The sequence below is a fragment of the Orcinus orca genome, chromosome 14, assembly GCF_937001465.1.
Source record: "Orcinus orca chromosome 14, mOrcOrc1.1, whole genome shotgun sequence".
NCBI lineage: Eukaryota > Metazoa > Chordata > Mammalia > Artiodactyla > Delphinidae > Orcinus > Orcinus orca.
Window position 1 is genome coordinate 27,950,174 of NC_064572.1, and position 25,704 is coordinate 27,975,877.

Below are 25,704 nucleotides of genomic sequence, written 5' to 3' on the forward strand. Positions count from 1 at the left end.
TTTACTTCCTGCACTGGAGCTGGAGTGGCCGGCCCCCAAAGAGAGACTATAATTAGCAGAGAAGAGTGGATGGGATTGCACGCTAGCATCAACAGTTAATTTTATACTCACATGGAAACATAAACTGATGTCCTCGGAGATGTACATATCATTTGGAAATCTTGAAGTGCCTGGGAGGGATATGCCGGCCTCTCCCCGTGCCTACTGCCCCTGGAACCCTTGAATGAGGAGCCCAGATCAGCGTGTGCTGTGTGCGAAGCCGCCCTGGGGACTGCCTGCTGGCCGCTGGGAGGGCTGGACCAGGAGACACGAACCTGTGATAGCTCAGTACACAGTGGTGCGGGAGTCCAGAAGTTTGGGTCTGCGTTTTCCACAGTAGCTTTCCTATGGCTTTAGTGGTCTGGAAATGTTGCAAGGCTGACTAGCAAGGAAAATGTGATCTTTTGTAACAGGAGGGAGATCAGACCAAAGGAAGTTTTGTTTCCTCCCGGCAAGGCTGTTCTGGAGTGTCCGGGGAGCTTATAAAAATAGAAGAAGCCACTGACTGGCCTTTACAAAGAGGGCTGGGGTCAATTCTGCTCAGAATGGAGGCCAATGACAGCTTTGGTGTTTTGGAGATGGTTTACGGTACTTTAATCCAAAAGCATAGCCTCAAGCGGGAAGGAGGGAGGGGGACAGGCTAGGGCACTGGGAAGATGTCAGGGCCTGGGTCCATCCTGCCCAAGAAGAGCTTTTTTTGTTTCACAACAGGAAACATAGAACTCTCAAAAGTATATGGAATCAATCCTGAAAATATTAAGATGTTATCTTGTTGGTTCAGTGACAACCTGAGAATCATACTTTCCACCAAGATAGAGGGTGAAGCCCTACCTCTGTTGCCCCCATGGCCTTGCATGTTGGCTGCACTCCTGCCTGGGCTCTGAAGATGTCACCTCTTTGTGGGGTTCTTCTTTAACCGTCATCCCCAGGGTGAAGGGGTGGAAGGATCCCCGGGGTGGAAGGATCTCTGGGCTCTGTGTCTGGTTCAGGGTTAGGGTTGAGTGAGTGATTTCTTGTAATTGCACTAATTCGGAAGGGGAGGATTTGGCTCTCTAAAGCTGCTTGCCCTTGTTCTCAGAGGACCCGCAGGGCTTAGGCCAGCCTTGAACAATGATTTCACCATGTTCTGGGGTTTGGAGCATGAACTGACCAAATAACTCTGGTTAATCTTTCCCTATCAAAGGTAGGTTTTATTTCCTGTGGTCCCCATTTTCCTATAGAGGGCTGTGTGTGTGTGTGTGTGTGTGTGTGTGTGTGTATATCCTGTCTTATAAATTAAAAAATTTACCCAACTGGGTCATTTGGATGACATCATTTCACTCACAGTTTTCCTGATATGGCCAACTTGTTAATAAGTGGCTCATGGCCAAGTTTGACAATGCCTTTCGCACCTATTGGCCCATGTGTGTTGGGAAGGCATTCCTTTTAGACCAGGGGAGTTGGTCTCAGTAGTCCCAGATTATCCTTTCAAACTAAGGGGAATGGCACTTAGCTGAGAAATACAGCAGAACGCTGGACCCGAGGGAGATGGCTTCCCAGTAATCCCGTTACCCAGTGTTTCTAAGTAAGGTTGGTCTGTTTGACTTTCGGCATCCCCGCCACTTGTCAGAGCTTAGGAGAAGCAGGCACTTCCCTTTACCCAGGACAGTCTTGGCGCTCTTTAGAAGGCAGTCAAGGGGATCTACTTTGACGGCACATTGTAGCCAATTTAAGGCGGGGGTAGACCAGGGGTAACTTGAGGAGTTCCAGATGTTGACTCTAGGGTAGCTGTGCTCATGGCACATCTGGCCCACATCTTGTCTGTATTATCCCTCATTTCCTTTACTCAGACCTTTGCTGACAGCACCATGGCTTCCAGCTCCTCTCCCACACTGCCTTCTGCTCTGTGAAGTCCAGGGTATCTGCTCTCGGGAATGTGTGGCCCGGAAAGCCAGAATCCTTGGACGGGAAGGAGGCTGGGTAGACAGCGGCAGACTCAAACCCAAGGGGGTCTCTTGGGAAGCCTGGCTTGCATCCATTCGACAGACATTGATTGTAAATGCCTGTTGTACTTCCTAAATGTCAGGGCTGTTGTGGGTGCTGACGATGTCCGAAATGGTCGAAAATCCCTCCTAGCATGGAGCTTATGTTCTTGTGGGCAAGACAAACAATTAAAAACTAGAGCAAAAAATGTAGTATGTTAAGTACTTGCAATTACAAAGGAAAAACATAAAACAGGAAAATGGGATCGGGAGTTTCAAGGAGAGGGATTTTCTACATTTAAACAAGATGACCCCAAAGGCCTCACTGAGCAGGAAACGATTGAGCAAAGACGGAAAGGAGGTGAGGGAGGGAGCCATAGAGCCGTATGGAGATCAGGAGGAAGAGCATTCCAGGCAGTGGGAACAGCCTGTGCAAAGGCCCTGGGGTGGCACACTTCGTGTGTTTGACCAGCAGTGAGGAGCCCCGTGCAGTTAAAGCAGAGTGAGGAAGTGGGGGGAGTGAGAAGTGAGCTCAGACAGGCTGCGTAGGCTGTGATTAGGGTTGTGGCTTTTACTCTTGGCGCACAGAGTACCAGCCTGCCCTGATTAGGTTTCGCCTGTCACTCTGTTGTGGAGAACAGGCCGAAGGGGGCCAGTTAGAACACTATTGCGGGTCCCAGTGCAATGTGGCGGTGCAGCCACAGACTCATCTGAGGGTTCGGGGTGATGTCAGCTGATCAGTCTCCCTGAAGATTTAGTATGAGAGTTTTCAGGCTGAGAGCAAAAAAGGGGTCCCCCAAGGGCTTTTTTTTGCCTGGTTTTTTCTGATGGGTTGTTACAGTGATCACCTTTCCACCCTTAGGAAAGTTGATGATGAAGAATTCACCGGAAAAGCCCTCCTGCTCCGACTTTCGGCCTTCCCGATAGTCTTTCTGAAGATAAATTCCATGTTTATGGTGCTGAGTGAAATGCCCATCTCCCTGAGCAGTTCTGAAATTTCCCTTGGTGACCTGCCTGTGTAATACGCATCCCAGGGGCCCCAGGCTTTCAGACTTACAGTGTTTCCAGTCTCCTTATCTCACAAAAGCCTTGCAAAAACCTGTGGGGTGAGCAGGGCAGAAATGGTAAATTTCAGCCATTTTTCAGATGAGAGCACAGACTCGTGTGGTCCAAGGCCTATCCAACGCCCAGGGCTAGCAAGTGGCACAGCTGGGACTCGAACCCAGGTTCTCTGACCCTCTAGCCAGTGGATTTTCCCTGACTCACCAGTACCTTCTTCTAAAGCAGCATTTCCAAATAGGGTCTGTGTTAGTTTGCTAGGGCTGCCATAACAAAGTGCCACAGACTGGGTGGCGTAAACAACAGAGATCTGTTGTCTTGCAGCTCTGGAGACCAGAAGTCCAAGACGAAGGTGTGGGCAGAGTTGGTTTTCTCTGAGGCCTCTCTCTTTGGGTCTGTAGATGGCTGTCTTCTCCCTGTGTCTTCACATGGTCTTCTCTCTGTGTGTGTCTGTATCCTCATCTCCTCTTCTTCTAAGGACAACATTTGTATTGGATTAAGGCCTAGTCATAAGACCTCATTTTAACTTAATTACCTCTTTAAAGCCTCAATCTCCAAGTACAGTCCCATTCTGAGGTCCTGGGGGTTAGGGCTTCAGCATGTGAATTTGGGGGGACACAGTTGAGCCCATAACAGTTTCCCTCACATCCAGTCACCTGGGGTGAGCCCCTCTAACGGCAGACTCCACAGCCCTCAGACGAGCCCTTTGTAGGGAAATCACGCGACTGCCAGTTCTTCTCCTCTCTCACTCCTCGCTTTCTTGCCGCAGCTGATCGGGGGCCTGGTCCTGTCAGTGGGGATCTATGCAGAGGTCGAGAGGCAGAAATACAAAACCCTGGAAAGTGCCTTTCTGGCCCCGGCCATCATCCTCATCCTCCTGGGGGTTGTCATGTTCATCGTGTCCTTCATCGGCGTGCTGGCTTCCCTTCGCGACAACCTGTGCCTTCTCCAAGCGGTGAGTCCGCCCCGCGCACCCCTCAGCCACTGGTGGTGGTGGGGTCCTTGGCATCCCCAGGAGAGCTGGGGAGAGCACCCCTGGGCCCTTGGGCATCCCAGTTATTCAGTCCTTGCCTCAAACCAGCTCTTTTAGAGGGTTTCCTGGGTCAGCCTGTCTGTGCACGTTGGCCCAAGAGTGCCCAGCCTCCTCCACTTCTGCGTAGAAAGGCTGATTTGAATACTGTTCTTCTTACTTAAACCCTGTGTTGGTCTGGACTGTCGGTTGGAGGTGGGAGAAAGCACACTCAAATGAGAGCAAGCAAAACCAAGAAAAGTTGTTGGTGGTGAGTCAGTAGCTCATGTAACCAGCAAGCCCACACTGGGTCCGGGGGTACAGACGGTGCCCTCAGGCTCTCTCTCTCGCCACCTCCCAGCTGGACGCCCGACGCTGTTCTCAGGCTCTCTTTGCAGTGGTGGCCAGCAGCCTCAGGCCAACAGTCCTATGGTTCTTGATTCCGGGGAATCTTTCCTGGTAACTCTGGCCAAGGTCCTAGGACTCTGATGGGCCTGCTTGGCCAAGTGCCTGCCCTGGGGTCAGGGGAGGTCAACCCCCCTACCCCCCTCACTGGCAGGAGATGGATGGCTCCCCAGAGTGGGGGGTGCCGGGTAGGAGGATCTGTTTTCTCTGCAACCACATGTGTGTTTGACCTCATTGTCCCCCTCACACGGGAAGCCCCTAAAAGCCCCTATGAGGATAGTCTCGGTGCTGCCTGAGCCTGGAAGTTATTGACATCAGTTTGGACAATGCCCATTTCTGTGATAAAGGGGGGTGTATCCTCTAAGCCTCAGGCATCCCCTCACCCACCCTGGGGGTCTGGAAAGCCACTGTGGAGAGCCTCTGCAGGCAGAGCTGGAAATGCTGCGCAGCCTGTCCCCTCTGGGTCAGCCAGAGCGAGGACCAGCTCTGCTTGTGGTCGGGGGTGGGTGGAGGGGATTGTGTTTCTCCACCTAGACCCTGCTGAGGACCCCTGGGACAAACCTCGATAACAGTCTGGCTGGGACAGCTGAGTCCCTTTTCCTGACCACTAGCTCCAGCGACAGGCTTTCCCGGGAATGTGTGTCCACATCCTGTGTCCTCACAGGAGGAAGGGGCGAAAGGCCCAGGAGCTGCTAAGAGCTCCGACAGAGGTGATTCTCTTTGTTGCGCTTGAGCTCGGCGCAGATGGCACTTCCGCTTCCCCTCTAGGTGAATCTCTGAATTTTGTTTTCCAGTTTATGTACATCCTTGGGATTTGCCTCATAATCGAGCTCGTTGGTGGCGTGGTGGCCCTGATCTTCCGGAACCAGGTGGGCCTCTGGCGCAGTTATCAGCCATGTGTATGCTAGTCACGCACTGTGTGTGCGCCCAGGGCTGCAAACTGGGGGTGCAGCAGAGAGCTGGGCAGATAATCCCTCGTGGAACATCCACTGGGCTGGGGCGATGGGCACTGAACAGGTAAACCGGAGAACAAGAAAACAAAACAGGCTGATAACAGAGTGCCTGGGGTGGAGGTGGGGAGGATGCTGCTGAAAAGGAGCCAACCAGCTAAGGCTCAGAGGGAACAGAGGTCCAGGCGGAGGGAGCCACTGAGGCAGAAGGGAGCTTGGCGGGTTTGTGCACAGTGTGGAGGCCGCTTGGCTGAAACAGGTGAGTGATGGGCAGGGGGTAGAAGATGAAGATCTAGGGCAGATCAGGTAGGGCCTTGGATTTTTGTTTTAAAGGCAGTAGGAAGCCTTTGGAGAGTTTTATGCTGGGAAGTGATGTGGTCTGATTCACATTTTACTTGCTGCTGAATGGAGAGTGGACAGTAGGGAGACCAGCTGGATGGGCCTTAACCACAGGCATGTCTACACCCTTGGAATCCAGGGGTCTTCTTCCTGTTTTGTGATGGAAGGGGAGATTCCCATCATATTGATGGAGTCATTGAGGCACAGAGAGGTTAAGAAGCCCTCCTAAGAGCACACAGGAAGATGGAGGCAGCTCAGGGGTGCTTTCCAATCTTTTTTTCAGTTCTTTTTTTCTCCCCTGCCCTAGCTTTATGGGGAATAATTGACAAATAAAGTTGTGATATATTTAAACTGTACAGTGTGATGATTTGAGATATGTATACATTGTGAAAGGATTACCACAATCAAGTTAATTAATACATCCATCACCTCAAATAGTTAACTTTTTTTTTTTTTTTTGGTGAGAATACTTAAGATCTGTTCCCTTTGCAAATTTCAAATGTATAATACAGTATTATTATTATTATTATTATTTTTATTTTATTTTTTTTGGCGGTATGCGGGCCTCTCCCTGCCGTGGCCTCTCCCGCTGCAGAGCACAGGCTCCGGACGCGCAGGCCCAGCGGCCATGGCCCACGGGCCCAGCCGCTCCACGGCATGTGGGATCTTCCCGGACCGGGGCACGAACCCGTGTCCCCTGCATCGGCAGGCGGACTCTCAACCACTGTGCCACCAGGGGAGCCCTATAATACAGTATTATTAACTATAGTCAGCATGCTATACATTAGATCCTCAGAGCTTATTCATCTTATAACTGGAAGTTTGTACCATTGACCAACATCTCCGTATTTCGCCCGCCTCCTATCGTCTGGCAACCACTTTTCTACTCGCTGGTTCTATGAGTTTGACTTTTTTTTTTTAGGCTCCACATATAAGTGACTCCATATAGTGTTTGTCTTTCTCTGTCTGACTTACTTCACCTAGTATAACCCACTCGAGGTTCACCCATGTTGTCACAAGTGGCAGGTTTTCCTTCTTTTTTATGGCTGAATAATATTCCATTATATATATATATATATATACACACACACACACACACACACACACACACACACAATGGAGAATATACGTATATCTATATATCTACATAACTGTATCTCTCTCTGTATCTCTCACATCTTTATCCATTCATCTGGCAACAGACACGTTGTTTCCATATCTTGGCAATTGTGAATCATACTGCAATGAACATGAGAGTTCTTTTCCTGGCAGATAACTCTTTGAGATAGTAATTTCATTTCCTTTGGATATATACCTGCAAGTGGGATTGTACCACATATGGTAGTTCTATTTTTAATTTTTTGAGGAATCATCATACTGTTTTCCATAATGATTGTACCAATTTACACTCCCATCAACAGTGTACAAAGGTTCCCTTTTCTCCTCACCAACATTTGTCTCTTGTTTTTTGTTAATAGACATTCCAACAGGAGTGAGATAACATCTCACTGTGGTTTCAGTTTGCGTTTCCCTGATGTTTAGTGATGTTGAGCATCTTTTCATATACCTGTTGGCTATTTGTATGTCTTCTCTGGAAAAATATCTATTCAGGTTCTCTGCCTGTTTTTTACTCAGATTACAGTTGACCCTTGAACAACATGGATTTGAAATGTGTATGTCCACTTATACACAGAGTTTTTTCATAAATATAGTACCTGTATTTCATTTTACAGATCCTTAAATAACTAAGTGTGAGGAAAAGTTTATGTTCGGTTAGAGATTACAATATGTGGAGTCAAAAGAACTAGGGTTTGAGTCCTGACTCTATTTAAGCTGTTTTAGCTTCCTGCCCTTGGGTGAGTTATTTATCATTTCCTTTGCTTTTGAGGCAGAAATAGCAGTATGCAGATTTTCAACTGTGTTGGATGTTGGCATCCCTAATCCCTACAGTGTTCAAGGGTCAACTGTATTTGTTTTTTTTGCTATTCAGTTGTAAGAGTTCCTTGTATATTTTGGATATTAACCTCTTATCAGATATATGGTTTACAGATATTTTCATAGTTTGCCTTTTTACTTTTTTGATTATTTTGCCGTGACGAAACTTTTTTTTTGATGTAGTCCCACTTATTTATTTTTGCTATAGGCGACATTGCCTATAATGTTTGATGTCAGATCCAAAAAATCACTGCTAAGACCAATGTCAAGGAGTTTTTCCCTATATTTTCTTCTAGGAGTTAGTTCTACAATTTCAGATCTTATATTTAAGTCTTTCATTCGTCTTGAGTTGATTTTTGTCTGTGGTATAAGATAAGGGTCTAATTTCATTCTTTAGCACATGGATTTCCAGTTTTCTCAACACCATTTATTAAAGAGATTGTCCTTTCCCTGTTGTATATTCTTGGCATCTTTGCTGGAAATCAGTTGACCATATATGTGTGGGTGTATTTCCAGGCTCTCTATTCTGTTCCATTGACCTGTGTGTCTATTTTTATGTCAACACCATACTGTTTTGGTAACTATAGCTTTGCAATATTGAAATCATGAAGAGTGATGCCTCCAGCTTTGTTCTTCTTGCTCAAGATTGCTTTGGCTATTGGGGTTTGTTGTGGTTCCATATGAATTTGAGGGTTTTTTTTTTCTATTTCTGTGAAAGATGCCATCTGATTTTGATAGGGGATCACATTGAATCTGTAGATTGCCTTGTCCCACTGGTTGTCTTCCCAATCTAGTTTTGCTACCTGTTCCTCCCTTTTTCTCTTTTCTGCTTTTCAGACCATCTGCTCTGGGCTGGCAGTTCCAGGGTATTGGTTCATTCTTCAGCAGCCCTGAGGGGAGAGAGATGTTTATTCCATTTGCGAATGGGGATGCATTTTTGTGCAGTCAGCAGGGCTCCTGGCCAGCCCACAGCTTTCCAGAGTTATGAGAGCTTTACTGACTAAAGCCCAGGTCCAGGCCAGGGTTAGCAGCATCAGTGGTTTAATAAACAATCCCCTAAGTGAACAGCAGTTCTGGTTTCCCAGGTGCTTTCACAAAGGCGGTTGACTTATTTTCCAGTGCCGGGTAGGTCAACAGGGGCTGTGACACCACTCTTTTCCAGGGAGAGAACTAAGACGAAACCTCCAGGGACCCTTAGCTCTTACAGCTGAGGATGCCATGGGCCTGAGGTCAGGGGTGAGAGTTTCCATTATCCCCAAACCCTGAGGGCACCACGGGGTGAAGTGTGTTCCTTCCCCTTGGGTGGGTTGTCCCCTTCATGGGGCCCTGTCGGGAAGGTCTCAGTGTGCAACCCAGGAAGGACCTTCACCTTCAGGGATCTCAGCTCTTTGGAGGCTCATGATGGGCTGTGCTGTCATATGCCCGTGATACATAATTCAAAAAATTAAAAAATGAGATACAAAACTAAGTGCAGTAAGATCTCCACAATGAAAAACATAGGCCTGGAAAAATCTGGAAGGAAATAGAAATATTAACATATTAATTCATATCTCCTCTGAGGGATGGGACTCTTTTTTTCCCTAGCTCCCAAATTTTCTTTTTCTATAATCAAGGGGGGAAATACCATATAAAGAAAAATGATGTCCCTGCCAACTGTAATGCCATGCGATTTTGTAAAACAAGAAATGGGCCAATGGCGAGGATAGGGAAGGAGCAGCCTGGCTGTTGATGGTGGCAGAAAGGGGCAGCGTATGATGGAGGAAGAGGTGAGGCACAGTCAAGGTCAGGTTCCAGGAGGAGGTGAGTTCCCAACTCCAGTTTTTCTTCACCAAGAGGAGAAGACAGATTTCTCTGAATCACAATGTAATAAGTTCAGTCTCCAGCCCTTCAGGCTACCTCTTAACTCTAAGAATCCACTTGTGGTGACAAATGAGGACAAGTCATCAGGCTAATAACTTCACACAGGGTTCTCAGGAAGGTGCACAGACCATGGCCACCGCCAGGCAGCGAAAGATAAACAGACTTCAGAGGGTAAGGAAGAAACTCTCCATCAACCGCTGCCCCTGGATGAGGCTTCTGCTGCCAGGCATGACCCAGTAGTTGGACTGAAGCAGCTTTTCTGCTTGTGCAGGGTCGAGTGGCCGTGCGTTGGAGAGCTGGGTGCAGAGCTGTTGGCCCCAAGGGCCCGGGCATTAGAAGCAGAAGTGCAGCACCTTGAACCCAGTGGGGGGCAGAGAACCTGAACGACCTCCACAGCTGTCTGGGTCTCACCGCTCTTGACCTGCCATCACCCCAGCTTGTCCCGAGCCTCTCTGGAGGGTGTCTGGGGTTTTGGAGGTGGGCAGCTCCTGACCGTGTGTTCCCAGCGAGGCAGGGCTGAGCAGGGACACCCAGAGGGCACTGGGCTGTAGCTGGTACGTCTTTACCCATCCCCGACCTCCTTCCCTCTACCACCAGAACAGTCAGGGGAGCGACCACTTTCCTGGCCTTGATCAGAGGGTGCTGTGGTCACACCTAACACCAGGCCATGGAATGATGGGCAGCACCCAGCCTGTTTATCATGGCACTGCCACTAGCGGGCTCTGGGTGTGACTGTGAGGTCAGGGCAGGGAGAAAGGAGACAGCATGGCCTGCCTGGCTGAGCACCTGAGCATATATATCCTTACCATCCAGAAGAAAGTAGAGAAAGTTCTGCACTGTTGTGGACAGATTCCCATAGCTGGTGCCTCCCACTGTGGGAGCGAGAGCTGGAGCCCCAAACACCTGGGAGACCAAAGCATAACCCTCCCCCACCACGGGGATTAATCCTGTGACCTCCAGCCGGGTATTCCAGAGAACCTTGCAGAGTTTGCACCTCTTTCCTTCTCACTCCCTGGGTTCCTCTCAACCCTTGGTTGTCTGATGGGGCCCATCTCAGGGCTGGAGCAGAGGCTGGGGTCTGGAGGCAACGAGGATGAATCCCCACCTTCTGGGGGTACTGTGGGGAGCCCAGAGATGCTGGCTCAGCCCAGGCACTAAGGGAGGAAGGAAGTCCTAGGCTGAGCACCCGCCTCTGCGTTATGAGAGCTGAGCTGCCAGCTGTTGGGCCTCCCCAGCATGGGCCTCAGAAGCGGACATGAAGCGATGGAAGCCGGCTGGCAGCCTGTAGGAAACTAGGACAGCTGCATCCCCAGAGGCCTGGTGGGAGGCTCCGGCTGCCAGCCAGCCCTTCCACCCCTGCCGTCCTGGGGGAGCTGCTGCCCCATGCCCCCCACCCCTCCAGTTCCTCATTTATTTAGGCTAAAAAAAAAAAGCTTTATTGATATTTAATTCACATGCCATAAAATTCACTCATTTAAAGTGTGCATTCAGATACGTGCAACCATCACCACTGTCGATTTTAGAACAATTTCATGACCTCCAGAAGAAATCTGACATCCCTTCGCTCTTCTCCTCATTCATTTAAAACTCTCCAAGTGCCTCCACTGAGAGCAGTGATGCAGAGGCTTCAGTTATCTTTAAAACTAGATTAAAAGAAAGAACTAGAAAGGGCAGCTCTTTGTAGCTTGAGTCTGGTGGCTTGAACAATGTGCTCTGAAAATCCCATGGCCTTTGATGCTTGCTCACTCTTTGCTTAATTTAGCCCCGGGCCACGTGCCTCTGAGGCCATGCCAGCCATTTGTGAAAGGTGGTTTTCTAGTCCTCACTGGAGCTGCCCCTGCTGTGTGACCTGGTTTAGAGCAGGGTGGGGCTGGCACTGTGTGCGTTTGGCCTCTGGACGCAGCAGAGGAAGCCAGAATTCTCTTTTCCCTTCCACGCTCCCACAGGGCGCGTCCTCTCAGCGGCTCCCCCAGTCCCTCAGGACGTTGTGGGATATAGCACTGTGCTTTACACTTAATTAAGAGTTAATTAATGACCTGTATGCCCTCCACCCCCACAGGAACCACCCAAGCATTCTACACACGTCTCTGGCATGGGCATGCACGCGCACACGCACACGCACGGTGCCAAAGGCAGTGCACACGTGCAAGAACCAGCACAACCTAAAGAGCTCTCTGATGGGAACTGGGGGCAGCTGCCGCCTGTGGAGCCTGGGACCATCTGTTCCTCCTGTCCATCCCGAGAGGCCTCCAGCGGGGCCTCCCTTCCCCACAGGGTCCCGGTTCAGCTAACCAGATGGAAGGCCTGATTTGCACAAAGAGGGCTCTTTTGGAGTCCGTGCCTTTGGAAAATGCTCAGAGACTGAGCTGGTTTGGGGAGGGAGGTCAGGGCTGCTCACCAAAGAGGGAGGGAGAGCCTTTCCCCTTTGGGCCACTGAGCGTCCCCTCTGCCGCCTGTCTTCCTCCCTGCCCTGGGCCTCCTGCCCTCATCCCACCCTGTTTCCTAACAGCATGTGACCCAGTGGGAGGGCTGAGGGGTGAGCCAATGGGCTGGGGTAGGTGGACCAGGACGGTCCGCAGTGCCTTGAGAGTGGAAGGAAGCCACCCCGCCTCCCATGAGTGGCCCTAGACATGTCCCTGACCTTGGACATCAGCCCCTGCACCTCAGTTCAGCCAAGGGCCCCTTACACCATGCCATTGAACGCTGCGAGCTCATTCCCTTGCCCTGCCCTGGGTGACAGACTGATCCTGCCTGGTGTCCTGGTACCCAAGGTCGGGAAGGCTGCAGGACCTGGGAGCCTCTGGGAAGGGTGGCCTGAGGCCAGGCAGCCTCCTGCTCTGCCCAGGTCGAGTGGCCAGCAAGCAGCTCTTCCACTGAGCCCCTGCCCTGGTTGGGATCCAGTGTCAGACCTGGGCAGGGCTGAGGGCTGGTGACTGCAGAGCCTCTCACATGGGAAGGGGGCTGGCCCTGTGCCTCCCGAGGCCTGCAGCTCCCAGGTCTGCTCCTGAGCGGCTGATTTTCATCAGCAGAGGGTTTTCCTTCTGGCCACAGAGATAGGTTTCCCTGAGCCAGTCTCCTCTGTCACCTTGGCTTTGAGCAGTGTCTGAGTTTCAGGAAGGAGATGGCTGTCACATCCTTCATTCCTCTCTTTTTGATACTGGAGATGGTTTGGGGAGATGGCCCCAATCTGAACCTTGGGTTCTGTTCTTGGCTTCTTTTTTTCCTGTTTTCCGTATTCGCTTTAATCATCGGTAAACATGATCTTTTATGAGTCTAAGACTGTTAATATTGTTTCTCATTTTACAGAGGAGTTACCTTGGATAACCTATCCCCACACAGAGTTTTTGTTTTTAATTTTTATTGGAGTATATAGCTGATTTACAATGTTGTGTTAGTTTCTGGTATAAAGCAAAGTGAATCAGTTATACAGATACTTATCTTGGCTTCTTAAAGTGTATCAGGCCGGGAGTTTGACGCTTTGGTTCCAGCCATCTCTCTGCCAGTGATCAGCAGGGTGACCTTGGACACGTCACGTCACCTCTTTGGGCTGCAGGGTGTTTGTGAGGGGTCCCAGGCTAGGGCCCAGCTCTTGGACAAGACTTAGGGCCTTAATTTCTTCTGGGATTAGCCATTTTCCACTGATGACGTAATGGGTATGAAGTGATACCACAGGGTATCTGTCTCCTGGAAAAAGAAAGACCTATCATAATAACAGCAGGGCTTACTATGTGCCTGGCGTCCTGCTAAGCACTTTTGTAGATTTAGTTTATTTGAATCTCCAACCCCTCCCAGGCAGAGGGTTCTCCCCCACCGCCAGCCCCCATTCCGTAGAGGAAGAAATGGAGGCCCGGAAGTTAAAGGAAGTGCCCGAGGCCAGCGTGGCTGCAGGGACCGTGAGGCCTGACAGCCCCTCGCAGCCTAGTCTTTGATCTTCAGAGCTCGGAGGTGTCTTAAACATAGGCCTGCAGGGTTGGTTCACAAGTGGGAAACTGAGGCCCAGAGAGGAGGAGTAGCTGTGATGGGGCCTGCAGTCCCAGGCTGGGGCCTGGAACCCAGGGCCCTGCTGTCCCCATGTACCCTGAGGGCGCCTCCCCCGGGAATCGTCCGGCTCCAGAGCTGAGAATGCACCCTTTGTGCCAGCACAATCTCTGATGAGACACGGGCCTTCCTGCTCTGAAAGCCCCGATTGTCGCTGCCAGTGTGGAGCTGGGCTGCCCACGCTCCCGCCCCATCCCTTCCTGCTGTGGGGCCTTTTGTGCTCCTGGATCCCAGTACAACAGCCGGGCTGTTGATCCAGAAGGCCCAGTGTGACTGGGACAGGGCGGCCTGCCAGCGCCCTTCCCGGTGGGGATTGTCCCAGCCCGAGAGGGAGGTGGGCCCTGTCATCTCCCTGCAGTGACAGAGAGAGGCCCGGAGGAGAGTCAGGAGACCTGGCCGGGCCCCTAACCAGGGTTGAGACCTGCTCGGTGATCTGGGGAGAATCAAGCTCCCTCTCTGGGCCTCCTTATCTGTAGAACAAGAGCTTGGATAGGAGAGAAGAGTGGAGAGAAGGCCTGGAGGGCAAAGGGAAGGTTCCAGCACAGGCCTGTCTTTGGCAGTAGAAGGAGCGCCAGGCCAGGAACCTGAGCAGCTGAGTCCCAGCCCTGGCCCGAATGGGTTGTTTGATCTGTAAAGGAATGGGGTGCACCATTCCTGCATCCGATGGGCACTGGGGGCGTGGAAGGGGTGCTTTGTGCAGGTAGGGGCAGGGGCCACCTGGGCATGTGGGCACTCTGGTTCAATCCCGACTTTGGGGAAATCTCAGGTGGGACTCTGGGGATGTGTGCTCTTCTTCCTTTGTAATTTCTCTGTCTAAATAGACCATTGACTTTCTGAATGACAACATTCGAAGAGGAATCGAGAACTACTATGACGATCTGGACTTCAAAAACATCATGGACTTTGTTCAGAAGGAGGTGAGCCAGGCGCTTTGGGTCAGACATCTGCTTCCCATGCCCTTTGTCCCCTACTGGGGACCCTGCTCAAGAGGGTGGGGGTGAGGGTCACATGGCTTATCCATTCCCAAAGCAGGTGGCTGGCCACGTTGGGAGGCAAGGGTGGGCCATGGATGGCCGCCAAGGGTAGGGATGCCAGGGCCTGACCTTCTCAACCAGCTCTCTACCCGTGTGCTTCCCCCACAATATACTTGCCCTACCTGTTCCTATCCAGGTACACGGGCCCTCCCCTCCTGGAAAAAAAAAAAAAGAACAAGGTCAGGGGTAGCTACAAGCCACCTGGCAGTGCCTCAGGGTGCCCCTCTCCAGTGGGTAAAGATCCTCCTTCTTTGAGGTGGGAGTGACCTCCAAGCCACCCAGTTCAAAGTTCCCCCTGCCAGGACCCTTTAGTGATGGGGAGCTCACTGCCTTGCCAAGTCCAGGACAGCCCCGACGGGGAGAGAACTCTTCCCCGACTCCACTTCCCCCTGCATGGGGGACCAGCACAAGACTTCTCCTTTTCCTCGATGACGCTTCTTTGAATGTGATAATTGTCCTTTGGGGATGTCATCCCTCTTCCCAAGGTCCACCGGAATCTGTGGGTGTAATAATAATAGCAGTTGCAGGGCAAGCTGCTGCCCTCGGGGGCTTCTACACATCAACCTCACTTAGTCCTCCTGCGCCTTAGCCTCCTCATCTGCCTCAAGGGGTTACTAATGGTCCCTTCCTCTTGGCGTCGTTGTGAGATTGCCTCGACCTGTTTCAGAGGTGGTTAGAGCAGTGCCAGGCAAATGATGAGACCTAGGTCGGTGTCAGCTGCAGTGGTCATCATCCTCGTGTCCTACTAGGTGAGGACAAGCAGAGTTTGAGGGCCGAGGGCCCGCTCAGCCCCGGCAGCGCTTCTTTGGACGTGACCTTGGGGGCGTCAGCTGGCCTGATCCCCGTGCTAGCCCTCAGTGGGGACAAACGTCTCACCGCACCCAGGGCCACCCGTAGTGGCCACACCCTTGGCTCAGGCCTTCCATGTAGTCACAACAGGTGCAGCCTCCGGGAGGCCCTTCTTTGCCAGGGATGTGCCTGCCAGCTCTGGCCATCAAGTGGAGCAAAATGCTTTTATTGGAACCAACCTTCAGCTGGCTCGCAATTTTCATTTCTTCCAATGACTCATGCTCATTGGGCACCCTGCTTGGTGCTGAATGCCTCATGCATGGCTTCCCTTTGTAATTCTCAGCTCAGCTGTGCAAAGCTGACGTTGCTCTTCCTGCTTTACGGTTGAGGATCTGAGGCCCAGAGAGGGTCACTGACTTGCCCAAAGTCACACAGCATGGAGTTACTGGTAGTGTGAGGATTTGAACTCTGGCCTGTCTGATGGCAAAGCAAATGCCCTTTGCACTGTACCCCAAAGAGGCACTTCCAGATCCCTCAAACTGATAACCTAAAAGGCTCTATGGGGACTCTGAAAGGGTATCTGCTTTGTGTTTTTACTAAGACCTTGGATCATATCACTCCCCTGGTTAATAAACCCTGCAGTGACTTCCCGTCACTCAGAATACCATCCCAGCTCCCTGCTGGTTCTGACTGACAGGGCTTTCACGGTCTGGCCTCATGTCCTCCATTCTTGCTGGCTCTGCTCCAGGCACACCTGCTGCTGAAATATAACCACCTCGTCTCTGCGTGGGGTCTTTGCATGTCTTGACCGGCTTTTTCCTGTTGTTCCTATTTCAGATTAAATGACATCTCCTCAGGCCTTTCCCGACCTCCCTGCTCCTTCCCCTGTTTGCCGTATCCCTGGTACCCAGCACTACCTCACTGTCCTTTTCACAACGCTGGTTCCTCTCTGTCTCCCTCTGCAGATGTGTCCCATGTGGGCAGGGCTGTGGTGCTTTGGCTGCCCCTTGTCTCTCTGGCACACAGAACAATGCCCGGCACACACCAGCATCTCAGTGGAGTAACTGCTTCCCCCAGGCGTTGGCATCTGTTCAGGGGGAGATGCAGGGAGGGGCTAAGCTAAGGGGAAAATGATGCCAGCTGTGCCACCGCTTCAGTCCTGAGCCCAGGCCAGGGTGTGAGGTGTGTGCCCCTTTGCTAAGGGCAGGACAGGCAGAGCTGGGGCAGGTGAGGAGAAGGTCAGTGTGGTTCAGGGACCCCTGGGTTGTGGGGCTTCCCTAGAATCCTATTCTCCGGGACCTTAAAGGCCAGCTCCTCGGGTTGAGCGCCTGCCCTGGGGATGTGAAGATGGAGTCCGGTTGTCAAGGAAGGATGTTCCCTCCAGTGTTTAGTCACCACCCTGCTATCCCACCAAAAGGCTACCCAGCCTTGGCTTGCATGCCTCTCCAGTGACGGGGTGCTCACTACCTGTTGGGCAGCCATGCCGCTTTTGGCGAACTCTGACCCCACAACGGATGCCTCATTTGCTGCCTGTAGCTCCCCCTACCAGGGTGACCCCCATCATAAATCACATCGTCCATCCCCCGGCAGGGCCCCTCCCTGCCGTCTGCCCGGGGCCCCGGCGGTGATGGCAGCTCTCTTCCCCGCTTGTTTCATCCCTCAGTTTAAGTGCTGTGGCGGAGAAGACTACCGAGATTGGAGCAAAAACCAGTACCACGACTGCAGTGCCCCCGGACCCCTGGCCTGCGGGGTGCCCTACACCTGCTGCTTCAGAAACACGGTACCCACTGCTCCTGGGGCTTCCCGGCTGGTCAAACGCTTCTCTCACCTTTCAGGACGGGTGGTGGGGATGGTTGGGTGCGGCAGGCAGGAGGTGGTGGTCATTGTCGAGGCTTCCTGAGCCTCGAGGGCTACTAAAGGGGGTGAATCTGGGAAGGGGGGCGGGGAAGTCTTGTCTTCTTAGTAGCGGTCGTTGACATCTACTGAGCACTTACCATGTGCTGGCCTTTTCTAGGTTCTTTAGTTGTATTAACTCATTTAGTCTTTTCAACAACCCTGTGAGGTAGGTACCGTTATTTCACCCACTGTACAGATGAGAAAACTGAGGAACCAAAAGGTTAGGTGCTTTGCCCAAGGTTGATGGGGCTGGGATGAAATTCAGGCAGCCATTGTCAGAGCTGCACCCTGGACTCCTGTGCAAGCCAGGCAAGGAGTAGGAGAGGGTCCAGGCCGGGGGGCTTAGCAGGGTGGCTGGCTTGACAGCCGTAGCCAGAGGACCAGAGCAGGGCCTGCACTGTGGGCATTGCTGGTGGACTTTGGGCTTGATGTCCTGGTCACCATCAGCAACAGGGTATTTGGAAGGGGTCTGGTGATGTAACCGTCAGCCTCCGCCTCTCCCCAGTGGGATCCTCTCAGCTCTGTTGCCTCCTTGGCCACTTGGGAGGCTGCCCTGTGCTGTCACTGCTAATAAATGAGAGGCTTGGTCAATCCTGTGTTTGACTAATGTGTCCCAAAACTGCATGGTTTCTGGGTTGGAATGAGGCGGAGAGCTTTGCAATTACTCACACCCTGAAGAGTCATGGAAAATTTCTCTTCTGATGCTCCACCGTTCTGTGCCCACTTCCGGATTCTGTAAACCACGCAGCTGCTGGTAGGGGTGGGGGCCTCACCCAGTGAGTCAGGGAGCCAGTGCCAAGTGCATTAGCCCTAAAAAGCCTGGGCCAGGAGGGGAGGTTTGTTCGGAAATTGTAGCTGCCATTTTAGGGTAGCTTTCTGTGCAAGGGGAGTGCTGGGGAAGAGCCCGGGTTTTTTAGGGAGGCCTACGGGGGGTGACCCTGAACTTCATCACCCAAGGCAGTGGCACCTGAAGGTCCAGGTTGAGATGTGGAAGCCCAGCTTGTATTCATTCATTCATTCAACGAGTATTTATTGAGGACCTGCCAGATGTGGTTCTACATTCTGAGGATACAGAAAACACACAGAGAACTTTTGCCTGCATGGAGCTGACATTCTTTCTAGTGGGTAGAACTGACAAGAAAAATAAATAAGTAAAAGAGATAGTATGCTAGAAGATGATAAATGCTAAGGAGAAAAATAAAGCAGGGGCGTGGAGGATTGCAATTTTAGATACTGAGAATGTAGGTTCTCAGTAAAACCCTGAAGGAAGTGAGGGAGTGAGCCATGTGTATCTGGGGATGGGAACTCCTGGCAGAGAGAACAGCAAGTGCAAAGGCCCTGAGGTGGGAGTTGCCCTGGTGAGTTTGAGAAACAGTGCAGAGACCAGTGTGGCTAGAGCAGAGTGTGTGTGGGGGAGGAGAGTGGCAGACAAAGTCAGGGAGGTCATGGGTGCCCTGATGGCCGTGGTCAGGACTTAGGTTCCCTTGAGTGACAAGCAGTCAAGTGACAGGGCTTTAGTAGCTGAGTAGCAGATCTTACTTAGGCTTTACCAGGACCACCCTGTCTGCTGTGGGAGCAGAGGTGACGTGGGGAGTCTGGTTAGGGGCTAGTGCAGTGGTCCAGGTGTCACAGCTAAGGCTGTCCGGGAAGTGGGCTCTGACACGCTGGTTAGTGAGCAGGAGGTTTAGTAGGAGGTGCGCTCAGGATTGACACCTGTAAGGGAGGTGACAGAAGCTGGGTTGGGCAGAGGGAGAGGTTGAGCAATGATGCAGGCTCAATGGGGGCCTCAGCTGCCTCTCCAGGAATGTCCTGGGATGATCCTTCAGAATTGTCCCATATTGGGGCAAGGGGAACAGGTCTTCATACCCTCCACATGCACCAGGCACTACATGAGGAGTGTCCCACCCGGAAGGGACTTGCTGGCTTGTTCAGCAGAGAAACAGAACCAATAGTATGTGTGTGTGTGTGTAAAGAGATTTATTATAGGAAACTGACTCACGGAATTATGGAGGCAGGCAAGTCCCAAGATCTGCAGGGTGAGTCGGCAAGCGAGAGCCCCAGGAGAGCCAATGGTTTAGTTCCAGTCTGAGTGCACAGGCCTGAGAACCAGGAGAGCTGATGATGTAGTTCCTGTTTTAAGGCTGGCAGGCTCAAGGCCCAGGAAGACCCAGTGTTTCAGTTCAGGTTTGAAGTCAGGCAGGAAGAATTCTCCCTTACTTGGGGGAAGGGCCACCCTTTTTTTCTATTCAGGCCATCGACTGATTGGATGAGGCCCGCCCACGTTAGGGAGGGCAATCTGCTTTACTCAGGCTACTGATTTAAATGTTAATCTCATTGGGGGCTTCCCTGGTGGCGCAGTGGTTAAGAATCCGCCTGCCAGTGCAGGGGACACAGGACCTGGTCCGCGAAGATCCCACATGCTGCAGAGCAACTAAGCCCGTGCGCCACAACTGCTGAGCCTGCGCTCTAGAGCCCGTGAGCCACAACTACTGAGCCCGTGCGCCACAACTACTGGAGCCCAAGCGCCCAGAGCCCATGCTCCACAACAAGAGAAGCCACCGCAGTGAGAAGCCCGCGCACTGCAATGAAAAGTAGCCTCCACTCACTGCAACTAGAGAAAGCCCGCATGCAGCAACGAATACCCAACGCAGGCAAAAATAAATAAACTAAATAAATTAATTAAAACAAAAAGAAAAAATGTTAATCTCATTAAAAAACCACCCAGAATTAACGTTTGCATATATATCTAGGTGAGTCACCCTGGGGCCTAGAGAAGAGTTCTGGGCTCTAGGGTTAGGGAGGCCTCTGCTGCTGCATGTCTGTTCCCTGAGGGGCAGGAGCTGTGGTTCTACCTCCAGGGCTGGAAGCACAGTGAAGAGTAAGTTTATTCTTGTCACCTTCTTATATACCATATAGCTTACTTATTTATTATGTTCATTGTCTGTCTCCTTCCCTAGAATAAAAGTTCCATGAAGGCAAGGACCTTTTTTTGTTCTTCTATATTCCCAACACCTAGAACAGAGAATGGTACATAATGCGTGCTCAGTATTTGTTCAGTAATGACTGAATGAATGAACAAATGAGGTAGGAAGCACCTGTTCCCATCGTGCCCTCGTGCACTTGCTCCCCAGGCCTGACCTTCTCCCTGGGGGTCATGTTCTTGGCCTGGGGGGCCACAAATGCCAACTGACATGAAGTGGATGCTCGGTGTTTTGGGGTGTGAGGGCTCCTGGGGGACAGTCTAGACTGAGAGAGGTTATTTTGCCCACACATCAGGCCCTGACATTTAGACAGATCTAGATGACGCCTGAGGTTCAACCCACTCTTTTGGAAAGAGAGTAGACAGCCCTCCTTGCCTTCCAGGGGCTGGGATCGTGTCCAAAGTCACTCCAGCCGGTGTGTCTGTGTTCTGCCATGTGCCCAGCCCTGGGATAAGCCCTTTACGTGCATATCTCACTTTATATTCAAAACAGCTCCGTGGGGTACATTCTTAGATCACCATTGCTTTATGGAAGAGACCAGGGAAGCTATTCATTCATTCATTCATTCAACAAATCCTTATTGAGTGCCTGCATGTGCTAGTCCCTCAGCAGCCCACCTAAGGTTGGTCACAGAGCTCCTAAGTGGCAGAGCAGGACCTGGACCAGGTAACATGATGCCAGAGACCACACTGGCCACTCCGCTGTCCTGCATTACTGCTGGAACCTGTGGCACCCTGGTCCCACAGCAGCTTTCACTTAGATGTGAAGGGATGGGACCGGGACATCGAGCCTTCTCTCACCTTCTAGAAAATAGAGGAAACTATACAAGGGCTCAGGCAGCGATGGGAAGTGCCCCTGCCAGTCCTGTGTTATAGGTCTGCTGGGAAGAGATTTAATGGGTCTAGGGCCGACCACAACTTCCCCTGCGCCTAGATTAGTCAGCCGCTGGGAGTTCCTGAGAACAGCTCTCTTCCCAGGAAGGAGGTTGGGCGGTCCTTCCACTGGTGGGTGGCTGTCTGCAGGAGCAGGGAAGTGTGGTCAGAGGCCTGGCTTTGCCGTCAGGTAATCCCCAGCTGGCCAGGGCCCTGGCTGTGGTCTGGGATTTTCTTTCATAAGAGCCAGCGTAGTGGGAGCGGCCCAGCCCTGACCTCAGACAACCCATAACCATATCAGCAAAGCCTGGGCTCTGGGGCAGCTGCAGTGAGGGAGCCTGGGGCAGTGCCCTTTCCTCTGGGTTCCTAGGCTGCCACGGGTGGAGCAGTGGGCCTCCCACCGAAGCGCCACGGAACTGGCCTTCCCGCCTGTCCTCCCTGTGCATTTCTTGGAGGCGGGAGGTTAAGATGCAGACTTGAGCCAGGCTGCCGGGGTGGGAATCTCGGCTCCATCCATACTGGGCAGTGCAACTCTCTGTGCACTATAAAATGGGGGTCAGGGGGAACAAATGTCTTCTACGGTAAACACTATGTAAGTGATAGCTAATACACATTTCTGTTTCAGACAGAAGTTGTCAACACCATGTGCGGCTACAGAACTATTGACAAGGAGGTAACGTCTTTGAAATCTCTTTCCTCCAGAAAGGTTGCCCTTCCTGTCCCATCTCCAGGGTGATCAGAGGGGCTACCAGGGGTGAGGCTCCTGGCTGCTGAGATTTCCCAACATTCCTGGCTGTGAAAAGGAGCCAGGGACTGCCCAGGTTTTCTGCCCCACCCAGAACAGGACTCGGGGAACCAAGAATCCCCCCAGGCTGGGAAAGGCTGGCTGCCAGGATGTGCCGGGCACCTAACGTGTGAGGCCACCGTGCCCCTGCCAGTGCCCCCAGCATGCCCCTGTGCCCGGCCGCGCTCAGCACCAGCCTGCCTCTGCCCTTGGAGCTGCCCATTTGCAGACGACGCACACCGGCTTCCTCAGCCTGGGACCCAGGAGTCCCTTGGGGAAGGGAGCCTCTGGAAGGTCCCTCCTGGCTCAGCTTCCTGGGCATTTCTCCTGGACTTGGAGACAAGCTGGGGTGGTGCTGAGAAGGAAGCTGAAAATAGTGACGACTTGAGATGCCTCTGAGCAGTGGTTCTCACAGTGAGGTCCCCCGACCAGCAGCAACAGCAGCGCCTTCCACCCCCCCGCCCCCGACCTGGGAACTTCTTAGAAACGGGCATTCTTGGGGTGGCGCCGGCAGGTGATTCTGACACACGTTTAACATGCAGAGCGACAGACCAGCAGTGATTCTCCAGCCATCAAACCCAATGGCCAGTTTTTACATTAAACACTTGGTAATGCCCTATTTATTATTCCAAAGTGAAATTCACAGATAATATAACCTACCTACACACGTAATTCCAAAACAGGTAACGTAATGATTTGAGATAAAAGGAGAAATAAGATAAAACAATTTACAACCATATACCATATTTCAACACGTACGTGCTCAGGCACTAGATAGAGAAAGCGAAGTGGTTGGGTGTTTACACTGCCAGGGGCTTCTGATACTTGGCAGGGGTGTTGTGTGGACAACTTGCATTACCATGGGCGTATTTTTGCCATTGACATGGTTTTTCAAAATGGTGAACAATTTTGATAAAGTTGCAAACAAAATAAAGTATAATTATCCCTTACTTTATCTAATATTCTTTCTACAGAATTCAGTGCATAGTAAAAACATGCAGAAAACACTTTGGTTTTTATGTCCCTGGAGTTAGGCTTTGGGCTCAGATAATTATGGATGGGTTTTCACCCATCCAGATGCCCAGGGGACATCTAAGAGGCAGGTAGTCTGGGAAGTTGTCCGTGGAGTAGGATTGCCCTGAGCTCTACAGTCCCTCAGCCCCCAGCCCCGATCGCAGTGATAACCGGAAGTGCCACCACAATGTCCGCAGTGCTCTCTAGGGAGCGGTACCGCCTGCTGAGACCCAGTGATCTAGAGCCACCTTCTCATCACATTGCATACGAGAAACTGAGGCCCAGAGAGGCTGAGGGACTCGCCTGGACCTGGGGTGAGTGGCAGAGTTGGGACCAGGGCTTCCAGGCGAGTGCTCAGCCAGGCTCCTCCCCGGCAGCGCCTCAGCGTGCAGAATGTCATCTACGTGCGGGGCTGCACCAACGCCGTGCTCATCTGGTTCATGGACAACTACACCATCATGGCGGGCCTCCTGCTAGGGATCCTGCTCCCCCAGGTGTGCTGGTCCCCCCCCCCCCGCCCCCAGGGAGGGGAGCTAAAGGTGGGGATGGTGTGGGCAGGCTGTGGCTTCAGATGATGTGTGGCTCGGTGATTACAGAGTGCAGAGTAGGCACAAAGGGCTGGGGTGAAGAGAGCTCTTGGACCAGCCACCTGGGCTCACCCTGGGAGGGCTGGAGGGCTGGAAGGAGGGGGTGAATGGCCTAGAAAGTGAGTGACATAGCTGGGGGGGGGGAATAGGAGTCGCAGAATGGAGGGTCTCTGGGATTTCCCGGCAGGCGCAGAGGAGGGCCCAGGCTGGGGCCATTGGGGTAGTGGGGGCTCGGGACTGCCGGAGAGGGCCACCCAGATGGCCAGCAGGCTCTCACCCGCCCTGCCCGTTCTCCTCAGTTCCTGGGGGTGCTGCTGACATTCCTGTACATCACCCGGGTGGAGGACATCATCACGGAGCACTCTGTCACCGATGGGCTCCTGGGACCCAGCACCAAACCCAGCGTGGACGCAGCAGGCACGGGGTGCTGCATGTGCTACCCCAATTAGGGCCGTAGCCTGGGGCGGCAGCTCCAGAAGGACCGTGACAGGACATCTCTGCGCAGGCCACGTCGTGGGGGCCAGATAGGACTGTGGCCCCTCTCTCCACATTCGGCACTGACCAAAGCCATGGCTGTGTTTGCTCAGGGCTCCCAGGCCACCGCCTGTCTGGGGGGCGGAGCCCCTCCCCAGCTGCGGAATTCTGTGCGTGCCCACCCTGCTGGGCGTGGGGAACAGGGCACCCCTCCTCCATGCTCCGGCTGCTGGGGAAGGGGGAGCTTGGCGCTGGGCTCCGAACCCATTTCATTTCTGGTAGTGCCTTGGCCTTGGTGTTTGTGCCCCTTTGAGGGCAGTTTTGTAGTGATTTGTAATCGGGGAGGGAGGAGAGCTTGTGTGCCCCAAGGTGAAGGAGCAGAGGGGTGGGGTGCAGACCCCAGGCCCCAGTCCTTCAGCCTCACCCTGAGGCCACGTTGGGTCCGTTTCTCAGCCTCCCGGGTCCCTTGAGACCACCCCAGGGCTGCTGCTTTGTTGACCCTGTTTTGTACCTGATTTTATAACATTCATTTTGTACACAGTTAACAGGAGTTTCCAACTAATCAAGGCTAGCTGTATTCAAAACCCCATTCCTCTTCCCCCTCCAAGCCAGTTTATTAATCAGACAATAAAGACATGATTTTTTTTTTTTTTCTGGTTTTTTGTTTGTGCCGTTTGGGTCGAGAGTGAGGAAGACCCCAAGTTGGGCTTGGAAACCCCTTGTTGGTGCAAAGATTGAAGGGGAGCCACCCTGAGACCAAGATTTGGGACAGTTTGGGACACTGAGGCCCAGGAGGATCAACCGAGGCTGCCCGTTCCCAGCTTGGAAGGGCCTCTCTCACCCTTTGGTTTGTGGACTGGGCCTGGAGCCTCCTGTGCCCATCCTTCCTGCCAGGAATTCACTTGCGGGAAACCTCAGGGAAAGAGGCAGAGATGACAACCTATTTTACAGACTGGGAAACTGAGGCCAAGCCACACTGGCATGAGTCTTCTCTTCCGGGAAGTGGGGTAGATGGGAACTAGGAAAGTCAGGGGTCGGGGAAGGAGCAGTGCCCACAGATCCACCCTCGACCTTTGGGCTATAGAACTGGAGTGACTCTCTTTTTTTTTTAACCAAACAAAACGTGCTTTATTTAGTAAAAACTGGTGAGTGTGGGCAGGACATGGCAGAAGTACACAGGGGCTGGGGATGGGAGGGTCAGGGGTCAGCACAGGGGGGACATGACTCAGGATGGAGGAGCCAGAGGTCAGAAGCCTTGGAGGTGGGTGGGTCATTGGTAACTTATCACCTGCTCCTCTAGAGGCTACACGTGGCTCAAAAGCCCCTGGGGGTTCCAGAGGCCTGACCAGCAAGGGAAGGTTTGTCTCTGCAGGCCTAGGGAGGCCCTACCCCCAACATCAGCAGGAACTCTCGGGGACAGGATGAAAGCACCTGGATAGCATCGGACTGTAAACAGCCCATTGTTCCAGGGCCTGGGGTGGGGCTGGACGGTGCTCACTGCCTAGCAAAGGATGGTGCTGGTCGCCCCCTGCTGGAGACGGCAGGACCTGCGTGGATCAGTCCACCCAAGCCTTCCTGCCCCAAGAGTTGAGTTCTAGATTTGCTGTGAGGTTCTTAGTAGCCAGGGCAATAGAAATAAACAGCATGAGCCCCAAACCTGAAGAATTCAATTTAAGAG

General features: G+C 52.3%; 1 protein-coding gene across 7 annotated transcripts in view; it reads left to right on the forward strand.

Moving 5' to 3' along the window:
- TSPAN15 (tetraspanin 15) overlaps positions 1–24,677 on the forward strand; it is a 79,228-nt gene extending 54,551 nt beyond the window's left edge. For 4 of the 7 annotated variants that reach the window (XM_033407596.2, XM_049697315.1, XM_033407594.2 and 1 more), the window contains exons 2-8: positions 3,829–4,014; positions 5,268–5,342; positions 14,417–14,512; positions 17,082–17,198; positions 21,797–21,840; positions 23,173–23,459; positions 23,852–24,677. In XM_033407596.2, the coding sequence (XP_033263487.1) occupies positions 3,949–4,014; positions 5,268–5,342; positions 14,417–14,512; positions 17,082–17,198; positions 21,797–21,840; positions 23,173–23,459; positions 23,852–24,009 (843 nt within the window). In that variant the 5' untranslated portion in view covers positions 3,829–3,948 and the 3' untranslated portion in view covers positions 24,010–24,677. Of the gene's footprint in view, positions 1–2,284; positions 3,227–3,828; positions 4,015–5,267; positions 5,343–14,416; positions 14,513–17,081; positions 17,199–21,792; positions 21,841–23,172; positions 23,460–23,851 lie in introns of those variants that run through there. The other 3 variants (XM_033407598.2, XM_033407595.2, XM_004280792.3) reach the window with 3 other exon arrangements.
- Positions 24,678–25,704: the final 1,027 nt, after the last annotated feature.